This window comes from Thalassophryne amazonica, chromosome 13 (genome assembly GCF_902500255.1).
Source record: "Thalassophryne amazonica chromosome 13, fThaAma1.1, whole genome shotgun sequence".
NCBI lineage: Eukaryota > Metazoa > Chordata > Actinopteri > Batrachoidiformes > Batrachoididae > Thalassophryne > Thalassophryne amazonica.
Window position 1 is genome coordinate 77,403,960 of NC_047115.1, and position 20,751 is coordinate 77,424,710.

The 20,751-nt window shown below is 40.4% G+C and overlaps 2 protein-coding genes across 4 annotated transcripts in view; one reads left to right on the top strand and one right to left on the bottom strand.

Moving 5' to 3' along the window:
• Positions 1–10,335, top strand: part of LOC117523475 (zinc finger protein 518A) — a 61,526-nt gene extending 51,191 nt beyond the window's left edge. The window contains exon 3 of the mRNA XM_034185031.1: positions 8,202–10,335. Coding sequence (XP_034040922.1) covers positions 8,202–8,893 — 692 coding nt within the window. The 3' untranslated portion in view covers positions 8,894–10,335. The remainder of the gene's footprint in view (positions 1–8,201) is intronic.
• Positions 10,336–12,304: 1,969 nt separating this feature from the next.
• Positions 12,305–20,751, bottom strand: part of blnk (B cell linker) — a 164,619-nt gene continuing 156,172 nt past the window's right edge. For all 3 annotated transcript variants that reach the window (XM_034185163.1, XM_034185164.1, XM_034185165.1), the window contains 2 exons: positions 18,560–18,715; positions 12,305–13,712 (listed from right to left, as the gene is read on the bottom strand). In XM_034185163.1, the coding sequence (XP_034041054.1) occupies positions 13,596–13,712; positions 18,560–18,715 (273 nt within the window). In that variant the 3' untranslated portion in view covers positions 12,305–13,595. The remainder of the gene's footprint in view (positions 13,713–18,559; positions 18,716–20,751) is intronic.

A 20,751-nucleotide genomic window follows, 5' to 3' on the forward strand; every position in this document is an offset into this window, starting at 1 on the left:
ATTCTGTTTTAAACATGAATTCATTTTCTATACCCACTTACTCCAATTAATTTAGAGCCTATCCCAGCAGTCATAGTGGGTGAGGCGGGGCACACCCTGGACAAGACGCCAGTCTGCCGCAGGGCCACAGACAGACAGGCAAACACATTCACACTCATGGTCAATTTAAAGTTTCCAAGTCACTCAACCTGCATGTCTTTGGAAGTTGGAGGAAACTGGAGCATGGAACATGGAAAGTCCACACAGAAATACCACAAGTGTGAAACAATCCCACAAAATTCTTGCTGTGAGGCAACAGTGCTAACCACTAAGGGACTGTGCTGCCAACAAACAAACACTAAAAATAGAAATACCTTTTCAGAACAACTTGCACATTTTACAGTGTAAAGATGTTGTCATAAAAAAATTATATTGTAATTGGTAAAATCAACATCTTTTTTCTTTTCTAAATTAACATTATCATGCTATTTTACATCTGTATAGACCTTAAATGCAGTTTTGACTTATGCATTGAATGAAGATTATGTTGTTCTGGTCCTGTTTTTCTCTGGGCCACCACAGGAGGTTTGGCATGGGGTCCATGTGTTGATCTGGTTTTTCTAACAACCTGTCAGAGAGGTCACTGTCACTTGCATCGTCCAAGAGTGACAAGAAATTGAGAGAGTACAAATTAACACACTTTAGACTCGTATTTCAACTTTTTACATGAACAGCGGATATTATTCAAGATGGCACCAGAGGCTTTGTCATCCGTACAGTTTTCATCCCTCCACTATCGCTGCATGATGATTTTGCTTAAATCACCTCATAAGTCATTCACACAAAGCTTCATGGGACGGAATAAAATTCAAAGCCAACTGGGACGTTAAACTGGCGAAATTCAATTGCCGTTTTTCCACAAAAACGGCAATTTAGTGTTGCAAACATAAAAATTCCAGTTTAGTACTTTTTGTAGTCTGTGCAAAGCATTTAAATTTACTTCATTCTCAACAACATGCTATGAGGCTAAGCGAGGGGATGTGCAACGGCCTATAAGGAGTGCTTCAGTGCAAAACTCCGCTGCTTAACATACAAACCCAGAAAAAACACATTTTAGATAAATTTATGAGTTATTGAAGCAAGTTACTTTTATTTAAAAAAAAAGTAATTAATAGGGTTTTCTTTATCCCTCACTTTTCTACAGATGTGCTGAAATCATAATTGATTTCCAGAATAATTATATTGGTATTTTTCATTGATGCTATTAAATATATCTATTAGTGGCCTGGTCCTGATGAGATCAATAGAGTTTACATTTTTTTGTGAAGTGAGCACCTTTTTAATGAATATAAAATTATTTTCACAGCCATGATATATGATATAAAAAGCCTGAAAGGTAAAGATAGAACTTACCTATGTATGGGTTGTTTTACAGTCAGGTTACACAAATATGTTTCACTGGCTTCAAAAAAATTGAAAGTGGTTACTTTGGTTAAATTATTCATCCATATCTAACTACTGACTGGGGTACTTAAATGCCCAAAGTTTCAGACCTGTCCGATGTTTGCATATATGAGCTCACAGATATGGTCGACTATACTTTTTTTTTTCACTAAGATAATTGTGTAAATTCTGTAAGATTAGTGCATCTACTAAAACAGTTGATGTTAGGTATGTACTCATAGTCCATCAGTATTTGAGAATGCATAAACATAACAGCAGTATTTCCGGAGAGGACAGTTTTTGACAGATGGAGAGTTACACCCCAATATTAAAGACATTTGAGCGAATTAGGTACACATCCTTTTGTGGCATCACAGATAGTGATTACCTCTTTCAAACAAAAAGTTATTATTCACATGACATTGATGCTTGAGTTTGAAATGCACTCTATTTCCCGGAGAGGACATTTTTTGACAGACAAGACATGTTATTTTTGAATGCCTGTTTCAAGTCATTTCCCCACTGGGCAATGATCCTGGGAGTTAGATTGTTATACAGTAGGCTGTGATAGGGAAATTAGTCCATTTAGTGGTTACCTACTAAATAAATAATAGTTCTGGCAGCCCATCAAAATTAGACATCATGGAAATGACAGATATTTTGGTAAAAATTAGTATAATTAGTTCTGCTGGTAAACAAATGGAGATAGGGATGGGTATAAGGGTTTTATCTTTATCGATCCAATTCCTTATTGATTCCCTTATCAATACCTCTTGTGAAGTTTCTGTGTACTAAAGTAGGCTTTACAGGTTTCCTATGTCAACAACATTTTGTTGAGTCTTCAAGTAAATAAATATGAACTTGGGCACTGGATCCGTGATCTCTGCTCTCTGGACATAAATAAACTCTACATTCTGGATTCTTGATCTTAGGACATAAATAGAAATAAACAAAATCTGTAATTTTTGTCAAAAGCGTTTCCTTTCAGACATTAATGGCACAAATGTAACTCCATACCTATGAGCTGAGCTCTTGCAGCCGACTGCACTGCTCGCCAGGATGTAATTGATAAAGAACGCAGGACGTCTGATTTTGGGAGGAAAAAAATGCTTTGGTCAATTGTAGTTTGTATTACAACATTTGGAAAGAGGTGTCATTTGATTTTAAAACAGTGATTCGCAATGAAATGATTAATTCCGAACGGACTCTAACTTGACTTGGCATAGAGCGATGCAGTGTTTGGAGCTGTGCGAACGGAACAGAGGACGAGTCTCGTTTCTTGCCTGTAACAAGACGAGTCCCAGTTAGTGACTTTAATCCGCACAAAAGTGACTCATGATTGACATGTTTAAATGGCTTTGAGAGGGGTTAAGAAGCAGACTTGTCGCTTCTGCAAAGCAGCGAAGCGAACCAACGAAGGAGCGGGTTGGAGCACTGCTTCATTGGTTCAAGCTTCAAAGCGGAGCCGTTACAGAAGCGGTTCATTATAGACCCGCTGCAGAGTCTGCAATCAACGTAGAGAAATGTTCATTTTTCCGACAAACACCCTCAAAAACAACGGCCGCTCTGTAGGACCGATAAGGGAATCGATAAGCAAAAAAGACTATTGATGTCAGTGGATCAAATCATTTCTTAACTGTTCTCGAAAAGAACCGGTTTTCGATATCCATCCCTAAATGGGGATATCAAACAAAATGACCTTTGCTGCTCATAGACCAGTAGTAGTTCTCCATGTATGGCAAACTAAACTTTGTTGGTCATTTCCACCTTGCCATTAAACCAAACGTTATCTTTAAAATCTGCTTATGTATGTTATGTGTCGGAGGCAGCTCGGAGAACCGACCAGCGTTTGAAGGACCCAGTATGAAATAAGCAGAGCACGGTACAAAGGCTAACTGAATTTAATACATAACAGTGATGTGATACAAAAACAACAAAAGAGTGAGCGGTCTGGCGTGGTGGTGATACGGTGCGCTCCCAGCAGCGCTAACGGTCCGGAGCCAGAAGCCGTTCGGACCCAAGGACCCCGCCGACACCCCCCAGGTGGCCGCAACAAACCGAGTCTGTGAAAGAAGGAACCATTATGTGAGTCCACACTCTACACACAGAGAGACCACTCAAAGGTGTACATAAACAGCAAACACTTCCTGGCTTAATTACTAATCAGCTTCCCAACCTGCAGGCATGGAACATCCAGTTCACAAAACTCCACTGCAGTGGAAGCCGATACATGACTAACATACAGCTCAATATAATAAGGTGTGAGGGACACCACATTTACTGACTGTATAAACGTTAGTCACAAAATCTAACGTACCTCAGGAAGTGTGCTGACGAGCGTGAGACCTCACCCCCTCCTCTTTCACAGACCGTGCATCAAACCCTGGACGTTCTCTGCATCCACTGATGATGAGATGGCTCCCGAGACGACGATCTCACCCGTCTGGTCACAAGGTCGAGTCTCTGGCAAATACACACTGTATACTCCAGTCTTAAATGCCACCATGTTCCAATCCATATAGATGCACCACAGCTGTGAGTCCTGACGAGCCGCAGGTGATCAGGGTGAGGTCCTGATAACCTCAGCAACACAGCCACTCAGTCCCAAATGCAAGCCACCTGGAAGGAAAAACAAAAGACAGAAACAAAAAGGCAGCCAGGCCCCCCAGCCATACAACAGTGTACCCTGATTGTAAAACAGCCAGTATAAGCTCAAACATGACGTTCTGTGCACTGGAAGCTGCTTGCTATCAGTTCTCTCACCCCCCCCCCCCACACACACACATATTTTTCTCCTTTCTGTATCTGCAGGATACATCCGTTGTATCCATTGTTTAAAAAAAAAAAAAAACAACTCAACAGTACAACTTTGACACAAGTCTATTCTGTTTTCAGTGCTGGTTCACACTATACTGCTCTGTGGTCTGTTGGCATCTTTCTGCCTCACTCAGACAGTCTGAACTCTACTGAATTATAGATTGGATTCAGACGTTATTATACTTTATTCTCTTGTGTGATGCAGCTTTTTCCCCCCTCAATATTTTAAGAAACTCTGGAAGATCTGTGAAGAATTAACAGGAATATTTTATTTTACGGAGTTTCACAAGCTGCACAGCGACTGAAAGTGTTCCGTGTCCATATCTGCAGCCACAGTGTGCTCTGTTATGTACTGACTCATCTGTTAATGTTCATGCATTTGCAATTAAAACAAATTCTAGATTTTCAGATGTAGTTATTGTTCTGAAGATGCTTAAGCAAACTGGTAAATAATTGTAATGCTTTCTCCCAGTGGAATTGCACAGAGAAAGGCTCACGTTGACTATGATCATCAGACTCTGAGATGTGCGTGCATTTTTCTGTGTTGTGGAAAAAAACGCGTCATTTGGTGCATTTTAAAAAGTAATTAATTGAATGCTGACGTCAGGTTAGTTTTCCATTTCTGTGCAAGCGTCTAACACCAAAAAACTGCGGTGTGGTTCAAAATAAACAAAATTTTATCATATTTTTTCATTAAGCTTGTTTTTGCCTTCATTTGAAAATGATTTCATGATAAAGTATATCAGTGACTAGTTATCACCAGTTGTGTAAAAAATACTTTGTGCTCAGCACCAAAAAGCGAAGAACTGCAATCCACTAGATGTTTTCTTTCTTCACCAAATAAGCAGGGATATTTGGTGAAGAAACTGCTACCTCATTAAATATGGCAGATGTTTATCATGCTGCATGGAAAGTCTCTGAAAAAGGACATGCATTATAGTTTTTGCCAGTTGTATTAATAAGAATTTTTTTGTTTTTTATATTTGTTACTGTGGTGATACACAAGCAAACTAGACTTTCCATATTGTACATTCATTCACCATATGGAAAATGGGCAAGGCTTGGGAGATCACTGCCAATGAGGCCTGCTCAGTATTGAGCTTTGAGGAATGACTACTCCATCTGATTATTCTTAAATCCTGTAGGTAACACTTTGCATCAGGTAAGATTTTAGTTTTAGGTAGAACTTGGAGATGAATGCATTCATCATTTTGTTAAAGGGATGGGTGGTACACTGTTGTCAGTCATCATCAGTGTGATGTGAACCATGTTGTGCATCACATCACATTGCACATCTGCAGTCCTGTAGTCCAAAAACTTCATCATTATCAGCGCAAGGCTGTAAACATAATGTTACTGTTTAAAGTGTCATTGATAAATGAGGTTTATCTAATGTTAGTTAGTGTAATTGTGGCTGGAAAACCCCTTGGTGCTTAGTGCCACCAACAGGGCACCAGTGTCTACCAACATATTGACAAAGCTACAAACAATATAAATACTGTATAAAACACTGTAAATATTATTTTGCAAGTAAAATTCCTGCATTGATAATGTTACTTATGTAAAATTACAATGGTGTTAGCATCAAAATATGCTTAAAATACCAGCTGTGAAAGCTTGCTACCTAGCCACGTAGCGTAATCAATTATTAGAGAATAGAGCCTTTATTGTCATTGTACATACATACATACATACATACAGTGAAATTTGTCCTCTGCATTTAAACCATCCTGATTTCGGTTAGACACAGTCCAACCACTAGGTAGCAGTGGACAGCCACAGTCCGGTGTCAAGGACCGAATGGCCCCCCCCCCTAAAAATTGGATCAAATGGATCAATGGGATTATTAACCATCAGATGACAAGGCAAAACCTCTTAAGTCATTCTAAAGTCAATTTTAAGCAGAAATGAGGTGATATTCAATGACTCTTTGAAATGACGGACTGCAGTGAACACAGCAGCTAGCTGTGGTGCTCTGGTCACTTCCTCCATCTTTTATGATGAAATAATTCTGAATCTATGTGGAAATGATTGTTGTACAAAAGCTTCAGATATCTGTCGCTGAGAGAGATCATGACTGGAGTGCGGTTTTAAGCAGAAGCAAGGTAATAATCCGGCTGAACCACGGCTGATGATGCATGCGCAGTGAAGGCAGGGCGGACCAATTTTTAGGGGGTGGCATTCGGTCTATGACACCGGCACCCGGGGCCCAACTCCAGATATAGAGATGGTACCTTGGTCAGGGTCAGAGAAGGAGCAGACCCTAAATAAGCATTTTTTTTATATTTATTTTTATTTTGGGAGGAAACCAGAGTGCCAGGAGGAAACCCACACAGACACGGGGCAAACATGCAATATCATCTTTTTAAGAAAATCCTCCCCTATACCACTTCATCATGCGGTATAACTGGTGATGCAAAAACACTTTGGATTTCTTTATAATTGATGTAAATAATGTTCAAGACATATTCAGTGACTTGGAAATGTTCATGTATCCATCCCCTGACTTGTTTGAAGAAAGTTGGCAATAAAAACTGATGATTTACATCTGTTCTACCAAAGGGGACCATTACTTATGCAACCAATCATCTTGGCTTTCATATTTGGGTGATTCTTTAACTACGGGCACTATTGGCCTTGTAAATGTAATTTCCACCACACCATTGCCTTACAATATAAAGCGCCTTGGGGCAACTGTTTGTTGTGATTTGGCGCTATATACATGTGCTCTGATGTCACTGTTTATCTCCATAGAAACTACCCAAACAATCTTTCATGCAAACTGTTTAAAGGGACATTACAGTGTTGTGGTGGAAATTAACGGCAATAGTGTGGGACAACTACAATTTGTTTAAAAAAATCACAACAGTTGTATGACATTGAATACCCCAATTATGTTTTGATTATTTTACTGATATTTTATTCAGATATTTTAAAACATTGGAAAAAAAATGTTTCTTTACCATTCATTTTTATCATTGAAGATCAAAAGTCTGGGTGTGGGACAAGCAGAAAACGGCAATATTTGCATATAATGATGCCGAAAAAAGGTGAAAACGTCATCATAGACTACTAGAACAAAGTTCTTAACCCACTTTCATTGTAAAGATAACTATAAAAGTGTGAAATTTCCCCTTTTTTCTGTTTTTCATACAGTATGATCAAAGGACATAATAAGTGCCCGTAGTCTATGAATCACCCATTTTTAGTTGGCGGCGGTAATAAAATTTGGAAGTCTTAAACAATAAAATGCTCCAAATATATACATGCTGCTAAATAAGCAACTTTACAAACCACATTCATCTTATTTTTGGGTTTTGTGGACAAATGTCCGTAGGACTAATGGCATCAAGATTCACCCCTGGTGTGCTTTGTGGTGCCTGTTAATTTTCTGAAAGACCATTCAAAGAATTTTCCTATAATTTGGTATAAACAGTCCTCATCGAACTGTCTGCTCATGGTAAGTCGGACGTCCTGCTTAAATCCCTGTGAGCCCTCCAGAGCATCCAAGAATGTTAAACAGTGCCATTTTCCACACCATTTGAGTTATTGCAGAATTTCTATTCATGGATTTTTTTCTGAAACTTGGTACAAACAATTCTTAGGGGACTGTCTGGTCATGGTAAGTTGGACTCTCAGATTGGATTCCTGTGAGGCACCCCTAGGGCCCAGAAAAATGCCATTTTTCACACCTTTCAATTTATTCTAGAAAATCTGTTCCATAACCTTTTCTCTAATTTTGCATAAATTTTCTTTTGGAGGTTACCTACTGACAAGAAAAGTGTCATTGTCCTTTAATCGTTCTAAGGGCCTCCTAAACTTGCCAAAATGACACCATGAATACTTCCCAATTTATTACTGAAAAACTCCTCAGTTGAGGAGTATATAGCAGCAGTTGAATATTCAGTAAATATTTTCTGTTCAAGCAGTAGCGTAACTCACTCCCACCCTTTATCTTGCAGATGACACATGCTCTGAAGATTCGAGCCTTACTCTTTCTTTAGAGATGAAAAACCAGAGTGTTGAAGAGTCGCAGGAGAGGGAAGTACCTGTTGATGCCTGTCCAGGTCTCCTTGGCAACACTCACTCACCATCTGGGAGACCCATTCAGCAAGAGACTTCACCAGCATCTGCGGATCACTGGCAGCCAGTCCCCAAACATGTGGAGAGGACCCTGAAGTTAATAGCCATAAATCCCTCTCAGTTGATTAAACGTCCGTCAAGAGACCAGCCAGTTGTGGTGCTGAACCACCCAGATGCAGACATCCCTGAGGTCACCAAGATCATGGAGGTTGTTAACAGGTACAGAGAAGATGTGCAGAAGGTTGTGCTGTCTGACAGAACACTGAGTGCTCTCTCAGCCCTGGAGGGAGAGGTCTCTGGGAAGAGTGGTGCGACAAGTGACCAAACGGAATCTTTTGGGAGCACACTTGTCAAAAACTCTGTGCAAGAGCGGTTCATCTTGAAATTAAAACTTCGAAGGTTGAGCAGGAAAAAGTACGAAGTAATTGATGGCATCTACCCATGCAGAGATGTCGTGATGAAGTTCCGATGCTGGTTTTGCGGAAGGGTCTTTGAAAATCAGGAAATGTGGATGGTCCACCGGCAGCGACATCTGATGGAATGGAAAAGGCCAAACTATGAAAACTCTTAAATGTCACACACTGGAAAACAAAGTGGTCTGGAAGAGCACTTTGCAGGATAACAAAACAATTTAAAGGTGATCATCTCCTCACTAAAAATGTCTTAATAAAAAATGGCTAACTTTGAGGAGATTGAAATCTTTGTCTTGCTTCCTGGAGGGTTCTCATACTCAGGGTGATTTAAAGATTTATCTTTGTTTCTCTCCCAGTCTGAGTAGCTGGATATGAACATTTTGTAGATTATTTCTAAAGCCACTAGAATGTGGAATAGATGATTTAGTTCTTTCTATGATTTGTATTTTGTCTAGGCAATAGCTTTATTTAAGGTGAATTAAGTACACTGTCACATGGAATCTTTTCTAAAACACTGTAACATGTATATTTGCCATACCATCAGATTTATGTACGGGTAGGCTAGAGTGTGGTAGCGCTCATATAACGGGACGCGTAGACCCACATGCTACGCAGATATACCAAAACTGTGTGTTTAAAACAAAAAGGATAAGCTGTTTTACTGTTTATTTATGACTTGCATTTAGCCTGGATATGATTTGTTTATGACTGGCCATTGGAAGAATCAATTATGTAAAATTCTTGGTGTCAGCAAATGATATTGAGATATAGTATTCTTACTATGGAGTGCATTCAGTGAGAGCGGATGGCTCTTGGAACACAACTTTAATTTTAAAAAAGGAAACCTGTGGTATATGATGTCAATAAGAATACAGAAAATCTTTATTTGGAAATCTGGATTTTTAAATATAATGAAGCCTAGATATTTCTTCCCTTGATGAATCTCCTGTCTTTTAACTTGAAATGGTATTTTTTTTAAAATTGCACTATGAAAAGAGGATTTATATTTCCCGTTACCTCACCTTTTCAGGCTTAAGCCTGTGACAATCTCAGCTGGTGTCCTACTGTTGCTCAACAACATCTCACAGAGCCGCGGTGACTCTGTGTTCCCCACCATGGGGTCGTCATTTGTGTGTCAGTCCTGGACTATTGGACAGATGTCCCCAAAACTGTGCATGTACCCCTGCTTGTGGATTGCACACATCAGTGTCATTAATTCTGTGTATATATTATCTCTACATTTTCAATAAAAAAGATTTAGAAATGTATATAGTCCAACTAAAGGTACTTTAAATTATCACCCGTGAGGTTTGTTCACCAAGTGCCTACAGTGATATTTGTTATGCAACAAAGCTGCATGAGTATGACAGCATTACATTTTGGACAGACAATAAATGAAAGCTCGTGGTAGCATTCTGTGCAAACTGAAAATGAGGGTTGAGTCACGAAACTTGAGACAAGTTTTATTACAACGTACTCTACATCCTTGCATGGTTTTGACTCCCCACAGTACTCAAACTACAACATTCCTTGCATTAGATTTGATACATTGTTTGTTGACTGAATATTTTAAAAATGAATAAAATGAGTTAAGAACTGAGTTGTTGCTGTTTTGGATTTACAATGGAGTTATCGTGCAGTCCAGGTTAACACTGAAGAACAATTCCAGTAGTCCAGTCAACATGGGCTCTCCTCATTATCTTTGATAACATACTAAAAGGTTGTGTTTCTTCCTTGAGCTTTGTCATTATGATGTATATTTCGGTGAGAAATTATACCGTTTCCAGTATACACAATTATGCTTGATGTGTATCTAAATGGCCACAACACTTTGAAACTAAAAAGTGTAAGATCTTGATGTAACTCTTGAATGACCTCTGTCTAATAATGAGTATTATAGACCCCCGTCACACATAGCTCAACTGAAAAGTCGACCCACATTTGGGAAGCACCGAGGTGCGTTTGGAAAATGTCACAGCATTTTCAGAGCAGTCTGAATAGGGAGGGGTGTTATTTTGAAATCTATACATTTTTGCATGGAATATGGAAATATACATGGAATAAAATTTTTGGGTCATTTGGTTCCAAAAACCCATATGGACAGAGCGTTTGAAAATTTCAAGTAACGTGTGTGTCGTATATGTGCTGTTGATGTAGAAAACCACTCTGTTGCTTATAATTAGTTCATTGTGGCCATGTCATTCTTTACATGTGATGATTATACTCAGCTGATGTTCCTGAAATAAAAACTACATAGATTTTGTTTGTTGCAATTGATCGTAACATATGTACTGAAATTAGGTTTTTTGTCAGTTACGCTTAAAAAAACACCAGATAGGCTTATTGTTATTATAGAAGTTGAATATATACTCAACAAAAATATAAACGCAACACTTTTGGTTTTGCTCCCATTTTGTATGAGATGAACTCAAAGATCTAAAACTTTTTCCACATACACAATATCACCATTTCCCTCAAATATTGTTCACAAACCAGTCGAAATCTGTGATAGTGAGCACTTCTCCTTTGCTGAGATAATCCATCCCACCTCGCAGGTGTGCCATATCAAGATGCTGATTAGACACCATGATTAGTGCACAGGTGTGCCTTAGACTGCCCACAATAAAAGGCCACTCTGAAAGGTGCAGTTTTGTTTTATTGGGGGGGGGATACCAGTCAGTATCTGGTGTGACCACCATATGCCTCATGCAGTGCAACACATCTCCTTCGCATCATCCGTGAAGAGAACACCTCTCCAACGTGCCAAACACCAGCGAATGTGAGCATTTGCCCACTCAAGTCGGTTACGACGACGAACTGGAGTCAGGTCGAGACCCCGATGAGGACCACGAGCATGCAGATGAGCTTCCCTGAGACGGTTTCTGACAGTTTGTGCAGAAATTCTTTGGTTATGCAAACCGATTGTTTCAGCAGCTGTCCGAGTGGCTGGTCTCAGACGATCTTGGAGGTGAACATGCTGGATGTGGAGGTCCTGGGCTGGTGTGGTTACACGTGGTCTGCGGTTGTGAGGCTGGTTGGATGTACTGCCAAATTCTCTGAAACGCCTTTGGAGATGGCTCATGGTAGAGAAATGAACATTCAATACACGAGCAACAGCTCTGGTTGACATTCCTGCTGTCAGCATGCCAATTGCACGCTCCCTCAAATCTTGCGACATCTGTGGCATTGTGCTGTGTGATAAAACTGCACCTTTTATTGTGGGCAGTCTAAGGCACACCTGTGCACTAATCATGGTGTCTAATCAGCATCTTGGTATGGCACACCTGTGACGTGGGAAGGATTATCTTAGCAAAGGAGAAGTGCTCACTATCACAGATTTAGACTGGTTTGTGAACAATATTTGAGGGAAATGGTGATATTGTGTATGTGGAAAAAGTTTTAGATCTTTGAGTTCATCTCATACAAAATGGGAGCAAAACCAGAAGTGTTGCGTTTATATTTTTGTTGAGTATATGTATACTTGGGGTCAAGCAACATTTGGAGCCAAATTTCAAGTCTCTAGGTGCAGCGGTTCTCAAGATATGACATTTTCGTCTATATTTTGGGTGATTTTTGAACCTGATATCTTCACTGGCTCCATCCATATGGGTTTTTGGAACCAAATGACCCAAAATTTATCCTGCTATGCGTTATTCCGTGTGTATTTTCATATTCCAGGCAAACATTTATAGATTTCCAAATTTTTTGAAATAACACCCCTCCCTAGTCTGAACAGTCAAGCACAGTCGTGCGGCTGCCTCGAATGTTTTGCTTATGTTCAAAACAGTCATGGTGCAGTCAAGGTGGAACAACTGTCGAACGGTACTCTGACCAGAAGTGCCGTCTGACTGCATTCTAAACAATCCAATGTTGTGAAAATGCCATTTGTGACATTCTGATTGCGTTTGTGGGCACATTCGGCATGCTTCTGCCTTCGCCGAATTTCATGAATGTGACCTGTAGTGGTGCGTTCAGGCACATTCGGGAAATTCGACTGCACCTGGAGCACTTCTGGAATATATTCTGCCAAACTGTAATCGGACTGCAATCTTACGTCTTGTAAGTGCATTCTTATTGTTCGTACTGCATCCTGGCAGCTGTCCAGGTACTCTTACTGTGTCCCACCTACATTTGTACTGCTTTTGGAGGCTCGCGCACAGCACACGTATGAATCAGTCGGGGCAGGTCGGAATGCAGTCTGGATATTCGGACAGCTGTCCTCCGCAATTCCCTCCCAGATGTGGTACGATTTTTTTTTTTTTTTTACATTCTGCCTGATTCGGCTTGGCTAGTGCGCATTTGTACTATGTGAGACGGGGGTCTTAACTGGGATGTAGAAATGCAGAAAAATAATCTTAAATCATTATACAACCAAGGTTGGGTGATCTAGCAAACATTTCACACTTGAGGGCTTGATGAAATTTTTGAAACATTGCAGTCCAAACATGGTGCCAGGTTGTCATTTTTGCTTTTGTGCATTTTCAGTTGCTGACAAAAAGTCTTAATCTTTTTGAATCATGAATGTCGGCTATGTGGAAGTCATATGCTTCGTATCAGAGCAGCAGTGAATTTAATACATTTTTGTTTTTTGCCACCACGCCATGATCTCCATCAGTGTCTTGATTCAAAATTCACTGGTGTTTCAGAATTGCTGTTTCCATGATGACATGACATCACAACAGGAAGACACATGGGCACTTTCAGCATGTTGTAGAGGGCGATGAAAGGATTCTATAATGCTTTTTATAAATATTTTTCAGACCATGACATAAATAATAACTATTACTGGACTACAAGTGGTGTGGCGGCAAACAGAGCGTGTTGATGTGGTTAGGACTCGGGGTCGGCGGTGAGGGTTGTCTAGAGGTTGATGGGATAGCACAGCTTGGTTGTGTCCTTGTTGTTACTCTGACTGTCGATCAGAACCAGAGGATTCCTCTGGTGGGTCTCAATGATGTGGGAGACACTGCTGAAATACTGAAATGAAAAAAGGGGGATAATTTAATCAACAAAACATTTAAAGAAATGTTGCTTGTAATTATGCTGAAAACTGAATTTGTCTTTTCACATAAAATGCTGCAAAACTCAAATACACTGTAAAAACTAAAAATCGCCAGAAATGGGATTCAAATATTTGTACGGCTAACAACATTTTGTTTATGAAACCCATCATTTCCACATTTTCTATTTAGAATTAGTGCAATGAATTAGTCTTGGGCTTTGGCAAAAAACAGGTATGTACCCTGTAAAATATAGTGTAAATTATTTGGACCATCACCTCCAGCCTGTTGACATAATAAGTCAACAACAATAAATGTAGTAATCTTGTAAGTGCAAAAAACAAAAAATGGGAGGCATGTAATAAGTACAAACAAATTAAAACAGGTCTGTGCTTGTTGCAGAGTATAATCTCACTCATGATGGTAAATGAGGAGCAGGTGTGGTTGAAGTTACATGTACAGCTGTGTTCAAAATAACAGCAGTGCTTTTTAAAAAAAGCAAATCAAGCTCAAAATCCTTAAAATACTTTTATGTCCATACACACAAATGAATTGGGAACACTGCACATTCTATTCCAAATCAAAACATGAAGAAAAAATATTAAATGTGCTACTTTTATAGAAAGCGAAGAAAAAGGAATATTAGGCTGCCCTCCATCAGGAGTACAGGTCCTGGGTGGAGGGTAGGTTGGCACCAGTAGTCCTCTCCGCAGTCCTGATTGTCCTCTGTAGTCTGTTCCTGTCCACATTGGGTGTTGAACAAAACCAGACAGTGTTTTGACTGGTGGAGGACCAACTGGGTTATGGCTGAGTAGAAGTTCACCAGCAGCTCCTGTGGCAGATTGAACTTCCTGAGCTGCCTCTGAAATTACATCCTCTGCGGCCTTCTTCACCACTATGTCTATGTTGGCCGTCCATTTCAGGTCCTGGGTGATGGTGGTGCACAGAAACCTAAATTTATCCACCACACAGTGCTGTTGTGGATGGTGATTGGGGTGCAAAGATGGGGCAGCTCCTCATGATTTCCACTGCTATCTCCACAGTTTTTAGAGCATTAAACTGTGGATTGTTTAGACCACACCAGAGGACCACCTCCTGTCTGTATGCAGACTCGTTACCGACTCGGATAACGCCAATGACCACTGTCATTTGCAAACTTGAGGAGTTTGACACATGGATCACTCGAAGTGCAGTCTTGTATATTGGGAGAATACGCAGTGGGGACAGCACACATTCCTGGGGGGCATCGCTCCTTACGGTCCAGGTGCTGGATGTTATTTCCCCAGCCTTCCTTGCTGCCTCTTGTCTGTGAGAAAGTTTGTGATCCATTGACAGGTGGAGGCTGGAACAGAGAGCTGGGACAGTTTTGACTGGAGGACCTACGGGAGAATGATGTTAAATGTCGAACTGAAGTCCACAAACAGGATCCTCGCATATGTTCCTGCAGTGTCCAGATGTTGCAGGATGTAATACAGCCCCCTGTTGACTGTACCATCAACGGACCTGTTTGCCCAGGGTATCCAGCAGGGGTCCTGGGATGGTCTTCAGGTGGTTTAACACCAGTCTTTTAAAGGATTTCATGACCACAGATGTCAAGGTGGCAGGCCTTTAATCCATGGACAGGGAGTTTTTTTGGAACTGGAGTGATGGTGGAACATTCGAAGCGGTATGGGACTGTGCATACTGTTGAAGTTGAATGTATATGGGGGCCATGATAGTAAGTATGTCATAATCTATGTATTACGGGGGTGACACCCCATTCAGTTGTGTTGCAGGCGCTGCAGCGAGCCTCTGATGTGCACAATGATGCACGGACTGGCATTGACAGACGATGCTTTCAGTTTGTGCAATGTTCACGTCCACTGCACATGATGGATGAATGCCACACGTTGCATATCAACATATCCTTTACGCTACCTGAATGGGATCCAGTGGAGGTTCATGTACATATGTGGCAGCGGGACATGCTGGCAGAATCTGACGTGCCCGATCCATATTGGGGTTCCTTCGACCATGATCAGATTGTTCCGACTGCTGTTATGCACATGTGCAAAACATTTGAAGCAGCAGCGTTAATGGGCCCGCCGCGTAGACTGCTCTGAGACCGCTGTCCGACATTCTCAGACTGAACCTCTACACTTTTCCGATGTGGGCCGATTTGTCATTCTGACACTATTCGGCCTCATTCGTGCTGTGTGTGACAGGGGGTCTAATAGAGCACATTCAGCAGCTCTGCCATTTGAAGATTCTCTGCAGAGTGTGGGGATGGGCTCCTGTAGTTGGTGATGTCCTTCAGGCCACGCCACAGTGAGAAGGAGTCACTGGCTGAGAAGTGACTTTTCAGCTAATGGTGTCAGTTCATCCAGGTTTGATGCAGCAGCTTCAAAAACAGTCCAATCAGTGTAGTCAAAGCGGGTCTAGTTCCCGCTTTCCCTAGGAGGTCCATCTTTTCACAGTTTTAACCACAAGCTTCACACATTTAAGCTTCTGTCTGTACACAGGGAGGGGATGAACCACGCAGTGGTCAGACAGTCCTAAAGTTGCATGTGGGACAGAGCGATATGCGTCCTTAATGACAGTAGAGCAGTGATCCAAAATGTTTGTGTCTCTGCTGGGACACATGACATGTTTGAATTTTGTGAGCTTATATATTTTCTGTTATTTCTGTGGTTGCTTCACTTTACCACCTCAAAGATGTACCATCTCAAATGAGTGTACCTTGCTTATTTCAGAGTACCACTTGGTGACCAGGACAAAAATCGGGTGCCTCACCAAGTTGGAACAACTTATGTCATATTCAGTGTTATGACACAAGTTGTTTGAGATGTTACATCTTTGCAACACTTCCTTCACTTGGAAGTCGTAGACATGTTAATTACTCTCAGCCTGCCACGCCCTGTTCCTGTTCTCCACACCTCTTCGGTTTTTCCTCCTAATCACTTCCTTTTTATGAGCTGCACAGTTCCCTTCACCTGCTGCGAGACTGTTGCGCCGTGTGCCGCTTTCAAGCTTTCTTTTATCTTCAGAGTATTGTGCCCAGTTTTTTTGCGACCCTGTGTACTGACCTGTTTGCCTGTTTTTCGTATCCTGCCTAATGTTACTAATGTTATTTGTGCCTGCCTTTTTGTGTACCGAATTCTGCTCAGCTTGACATTACACTCTGGAGCCAACCCTCCTGAATCCAGCATTTGTGTCCAACTGCCTCGAGCCTTTATGAGTGACAAAAACACTTGCAATACCCCAGCCTATCATCTGCTATACAACCGGTTCCCCACAGTGAAGAAATACCCATACCTATTTTCACCAAGCTCACAGACATTGATGAGGATGTTTACTTCTTCCATGTCTTCATCCACTTATAATGATGAAGAAGAGGATACAGCGCATGTGGCATGGGATGCACATTGAGTTTCTCTACATATCCAGTCCTACTACTGATTGTATTAACGTGACCTTTTTGTGTATTTTTTGTATGTGTGACCGCAGGACCTTTGTGGCCGGGACGGCAGTGGGATTGAACCCGGACGGCTCGCACTATTCATCCCGCTACATATCTCCCCACTATTTTTGACTTCGTCCCGAAGTCACAGGTGCATTGTTCTGTGACTACCCACATCCTGTTCCTGATGCCAGATTGCGACCGCAGGACCATTGTGGCCGGGGCGGCGGTGGGATCGAACCCGGACGGCTTGCACTAAAGACCATTCCTCTACCAGGTCAGCCAAAGGGGAATTCCCCGTTAGCCAAGCTAGCGGGAACGTCTTTTCAATCAGGACCCGGGACCTTCATCCTGCTACACATGCTTTTTGATTAAAGCTGTAAATTTAATTATGTGAGAAAGACACAAAACAAAGAAAAAATTAGTTTTTCATTGGTACTTTACCTGTGATGAGCATAATGCTTGTATTTTTTCACTTATTTAGTATTTGTATACTGTGGACAGTAATGCTCAGAAAGGGTGCAAGCATAAAAGTAGTTTTGTAAATGCATTCTTAAGGGGAGTAGCTGCCTTCTATTGCAGTTGTTATTCCACATATGGGTGCTTAAACACAACATAAATTTTTTAACTTTCGGCATTTGTTTTTATATCTCAAAAATGTGATGTGATTGGCAAAAGTTAACATCAAATTTGGATTCAGTGCACCCATATGATCCAAAATCCGCTGAAATACTCCATGCAAGAAAAATCGTGTTGAACCGTGTTATTGTTGATTAAAAAAAAATAGATGAGACTAAAATGTTTTGCATGAAATAAAAACATAAAATCTCTCTTCAGTTTCATTGACTAGCTTTTACGCTTAGAAAATGTTTCTAAAATGTGTTGCATTCAGCAGAGTTGGCGTAGACGCTGCCCTGATGGATAAACATCACTATATATAAAACTAGCATGTTGCCTGTGGGGATCCATGGGTTCTAGATTGGGTAGTGTCTATAAAATAGGTAGATGAAATTTTTCAAGGGTGGTAATAAATTATGCAAAGTTTCTATAATGATTTTAACTGAAAGTGCAGGAAATTAAAATGTGAAATTTTTGTGAATAATTGTATTTATTATTTGGCATGTTTAGTTGATGTCATGTTTAAACTACATTTGAGATATTTCCGTTCAGAGCTTGTCTGGTTACCAGGACTGATTAATGGTGACATTAAGGTCCATTGTTCACTGTTGTTACCTAATATCCCTAATTTCCTCAAAAAAAAATTTGTTCTATCAACCTTCCATTTTGGGCGGCTTTTAATATTTAGTTGTACTGCGGGTGCATTTGAGAAATAGAGAGTCGCAATGAACAAAATACAAACAAAATAAAAAGTCATGCAAAAGTACCTCCTCTACTGCCTTCTCTTTTCCCAGTGCGTACTGCCGCGTAGTTTGTAGAAAGCGGATTGGGATGTTGTACACTCTGCTTTTGTACAACACTACTAACGTGTAGGGCTGCTGTGTGTCTTGACCAGAGCTCTTCCTCACCATAAATGCTCCATCCTGGAAAAGGAAGAGCACAAAATCACACCCAGCTGTAGGTGCATATAATTATGCAATTGCTCTTTGTTTCCAAGGTAATACAAAACACAGTTTTGTCAAAACTGTAGATGGTTCTGAACTCAAGAAACAGATTATGTACCCATTTGGGATTCCCTTTAAATGTTTCCCTTTTCTCTCTTTCCGTTACTGTGAGACCTTAATGTTATCTGTTTACATTCATTCCTTATGACATCACAAAGCTCTACATTCTTTGAACATAATTTTTTTGAAGTTCAGACATACACAATGCAGCAGATAGCTGGAATCTGTGGTGAGAAATGTCCCAGCATTGTACGCGTTGCTGTAAATGTGATTGCAACAAATGAAAAAGCAAGTTTTCAAATAAGTATAAACAGGCAAAATGGAAGGAAAAGTAAGTACCATACTCTGCTAATGTTATATTTTGAGATGTTTTTTCCTATAATGGCTTCTGTAATGTTTTGATAGACTCAAATTACTTGGGAAATTTACAATACATGTAAATATGTCTCTTTGGCTGCTCCCTTGTTTTCACAGCAGAACCACATGTTGAGTTGGTACAAGTTTACATCGGACGCCCTTCCTGACACAACTCCACATTATATGGAGAAATAGGGAGGGGTGGGGTTTGGACTGGGAACTTTCTGCACTGAGACCAAGTGCACTAACTACTTGGCCACCACCGCCTGCCTAAATTTACAATATATGGACTAGGTTAAATAGGAGGTATGTGCTTTGATAAAGGCCGCACTCGTTATCTTTTCTCAAAAAGTTATTTTTGTCAACCATATGTACACAAGGTGAAGTGCAGATTGAAAAGATCTTCCTGCTCGCTTGGCTGGTGAGAAATTCCCCTTTGGTTGACCTGGTAAACCCTTGGTCTCAAGTATGACCAGTCTGGTATTCATTTCCACGGTGACCACAATAAGATGCGTCATCTGGTTACACACTAACTGGTTTGGTTTGTCACAAGGATTATTCAAAACATGAAGCTTAGAGAAGTAGTCCACAAACCCTTTATTTATTTATTTATTTCTGATCCAGTTCCAGCTGTGGATAGATGATCTACTTCAACCATTTATTATATTGTCATTAACTTCTCATGAAATCAAGCATAAATAAATATAACATGAGCCTGAGTGCCCCTCCAATTATACATACTCGTATTGTTGCCTGGTAAGCACAGGAGGAAGAATGACCTTTAAAAGAAAAACAAACAAAAACAAAAGATGATTTAGCTATCTAGCTATCTTAGCTAATTATAGGCCAATCTCCAACCTCCCTTTTCTCTCAAAAATTCTTGAAAGGGTAGTTGTAAAACAGCTAACTGATCATCTGCAGAGGAATGGTCTATTTGAAGAGTTTCAGTCAGGTTTCAGAATTCATCATAGTACAGAAACAGCATTAGTCAAGGTTACAAATGATCTTCTTATGGCCTCAGACAATGGACTCATCTCTGTGCTCGTCCTATTAGACCTCAGTGCTGCTTTTGATACTGTAGACCATAAAATTTTATTACAGAGATTAGGATATGTCCTTCAATGCGCATATTAAGCAAATATGTAGGACTGCTTTTTTGCATTTGCGCAATATCTCTAAAATTAGAAAGGTCCTGTCTCAGAGTGATGCTGTAAAGCTAATTCATGCATTTATTTCTTCTAGGCTGTACTATTGTAATTCATTATTATCAGGTTGTCCTAAAAGTTCCCTGAAAAGCCTTCAGTTAATTCAAAATGCTGCAGCTAGAGTACTGATGGGGACTAGAAGCTTTCAGGCTCCTCTCCTGTGGAACCAGCTCCCAATTCGGATCAGGGAGACAGACACCCTCTCTACTTTTAAGATTAAGCTTAAAACTTTCCTTTTTGCTAAAGCTTATAGTTAGGGTTGGATCAGGTGACACTGAACCATCCCTTAGTTATGCTGCTATAGAATTAGACTGCTTGGGGGTTTCCCATGATGCACTGAGTGGTTCTTTTTATTCACCTCTTTTTGCTCTGTATGCACCACTCTGCATTTAA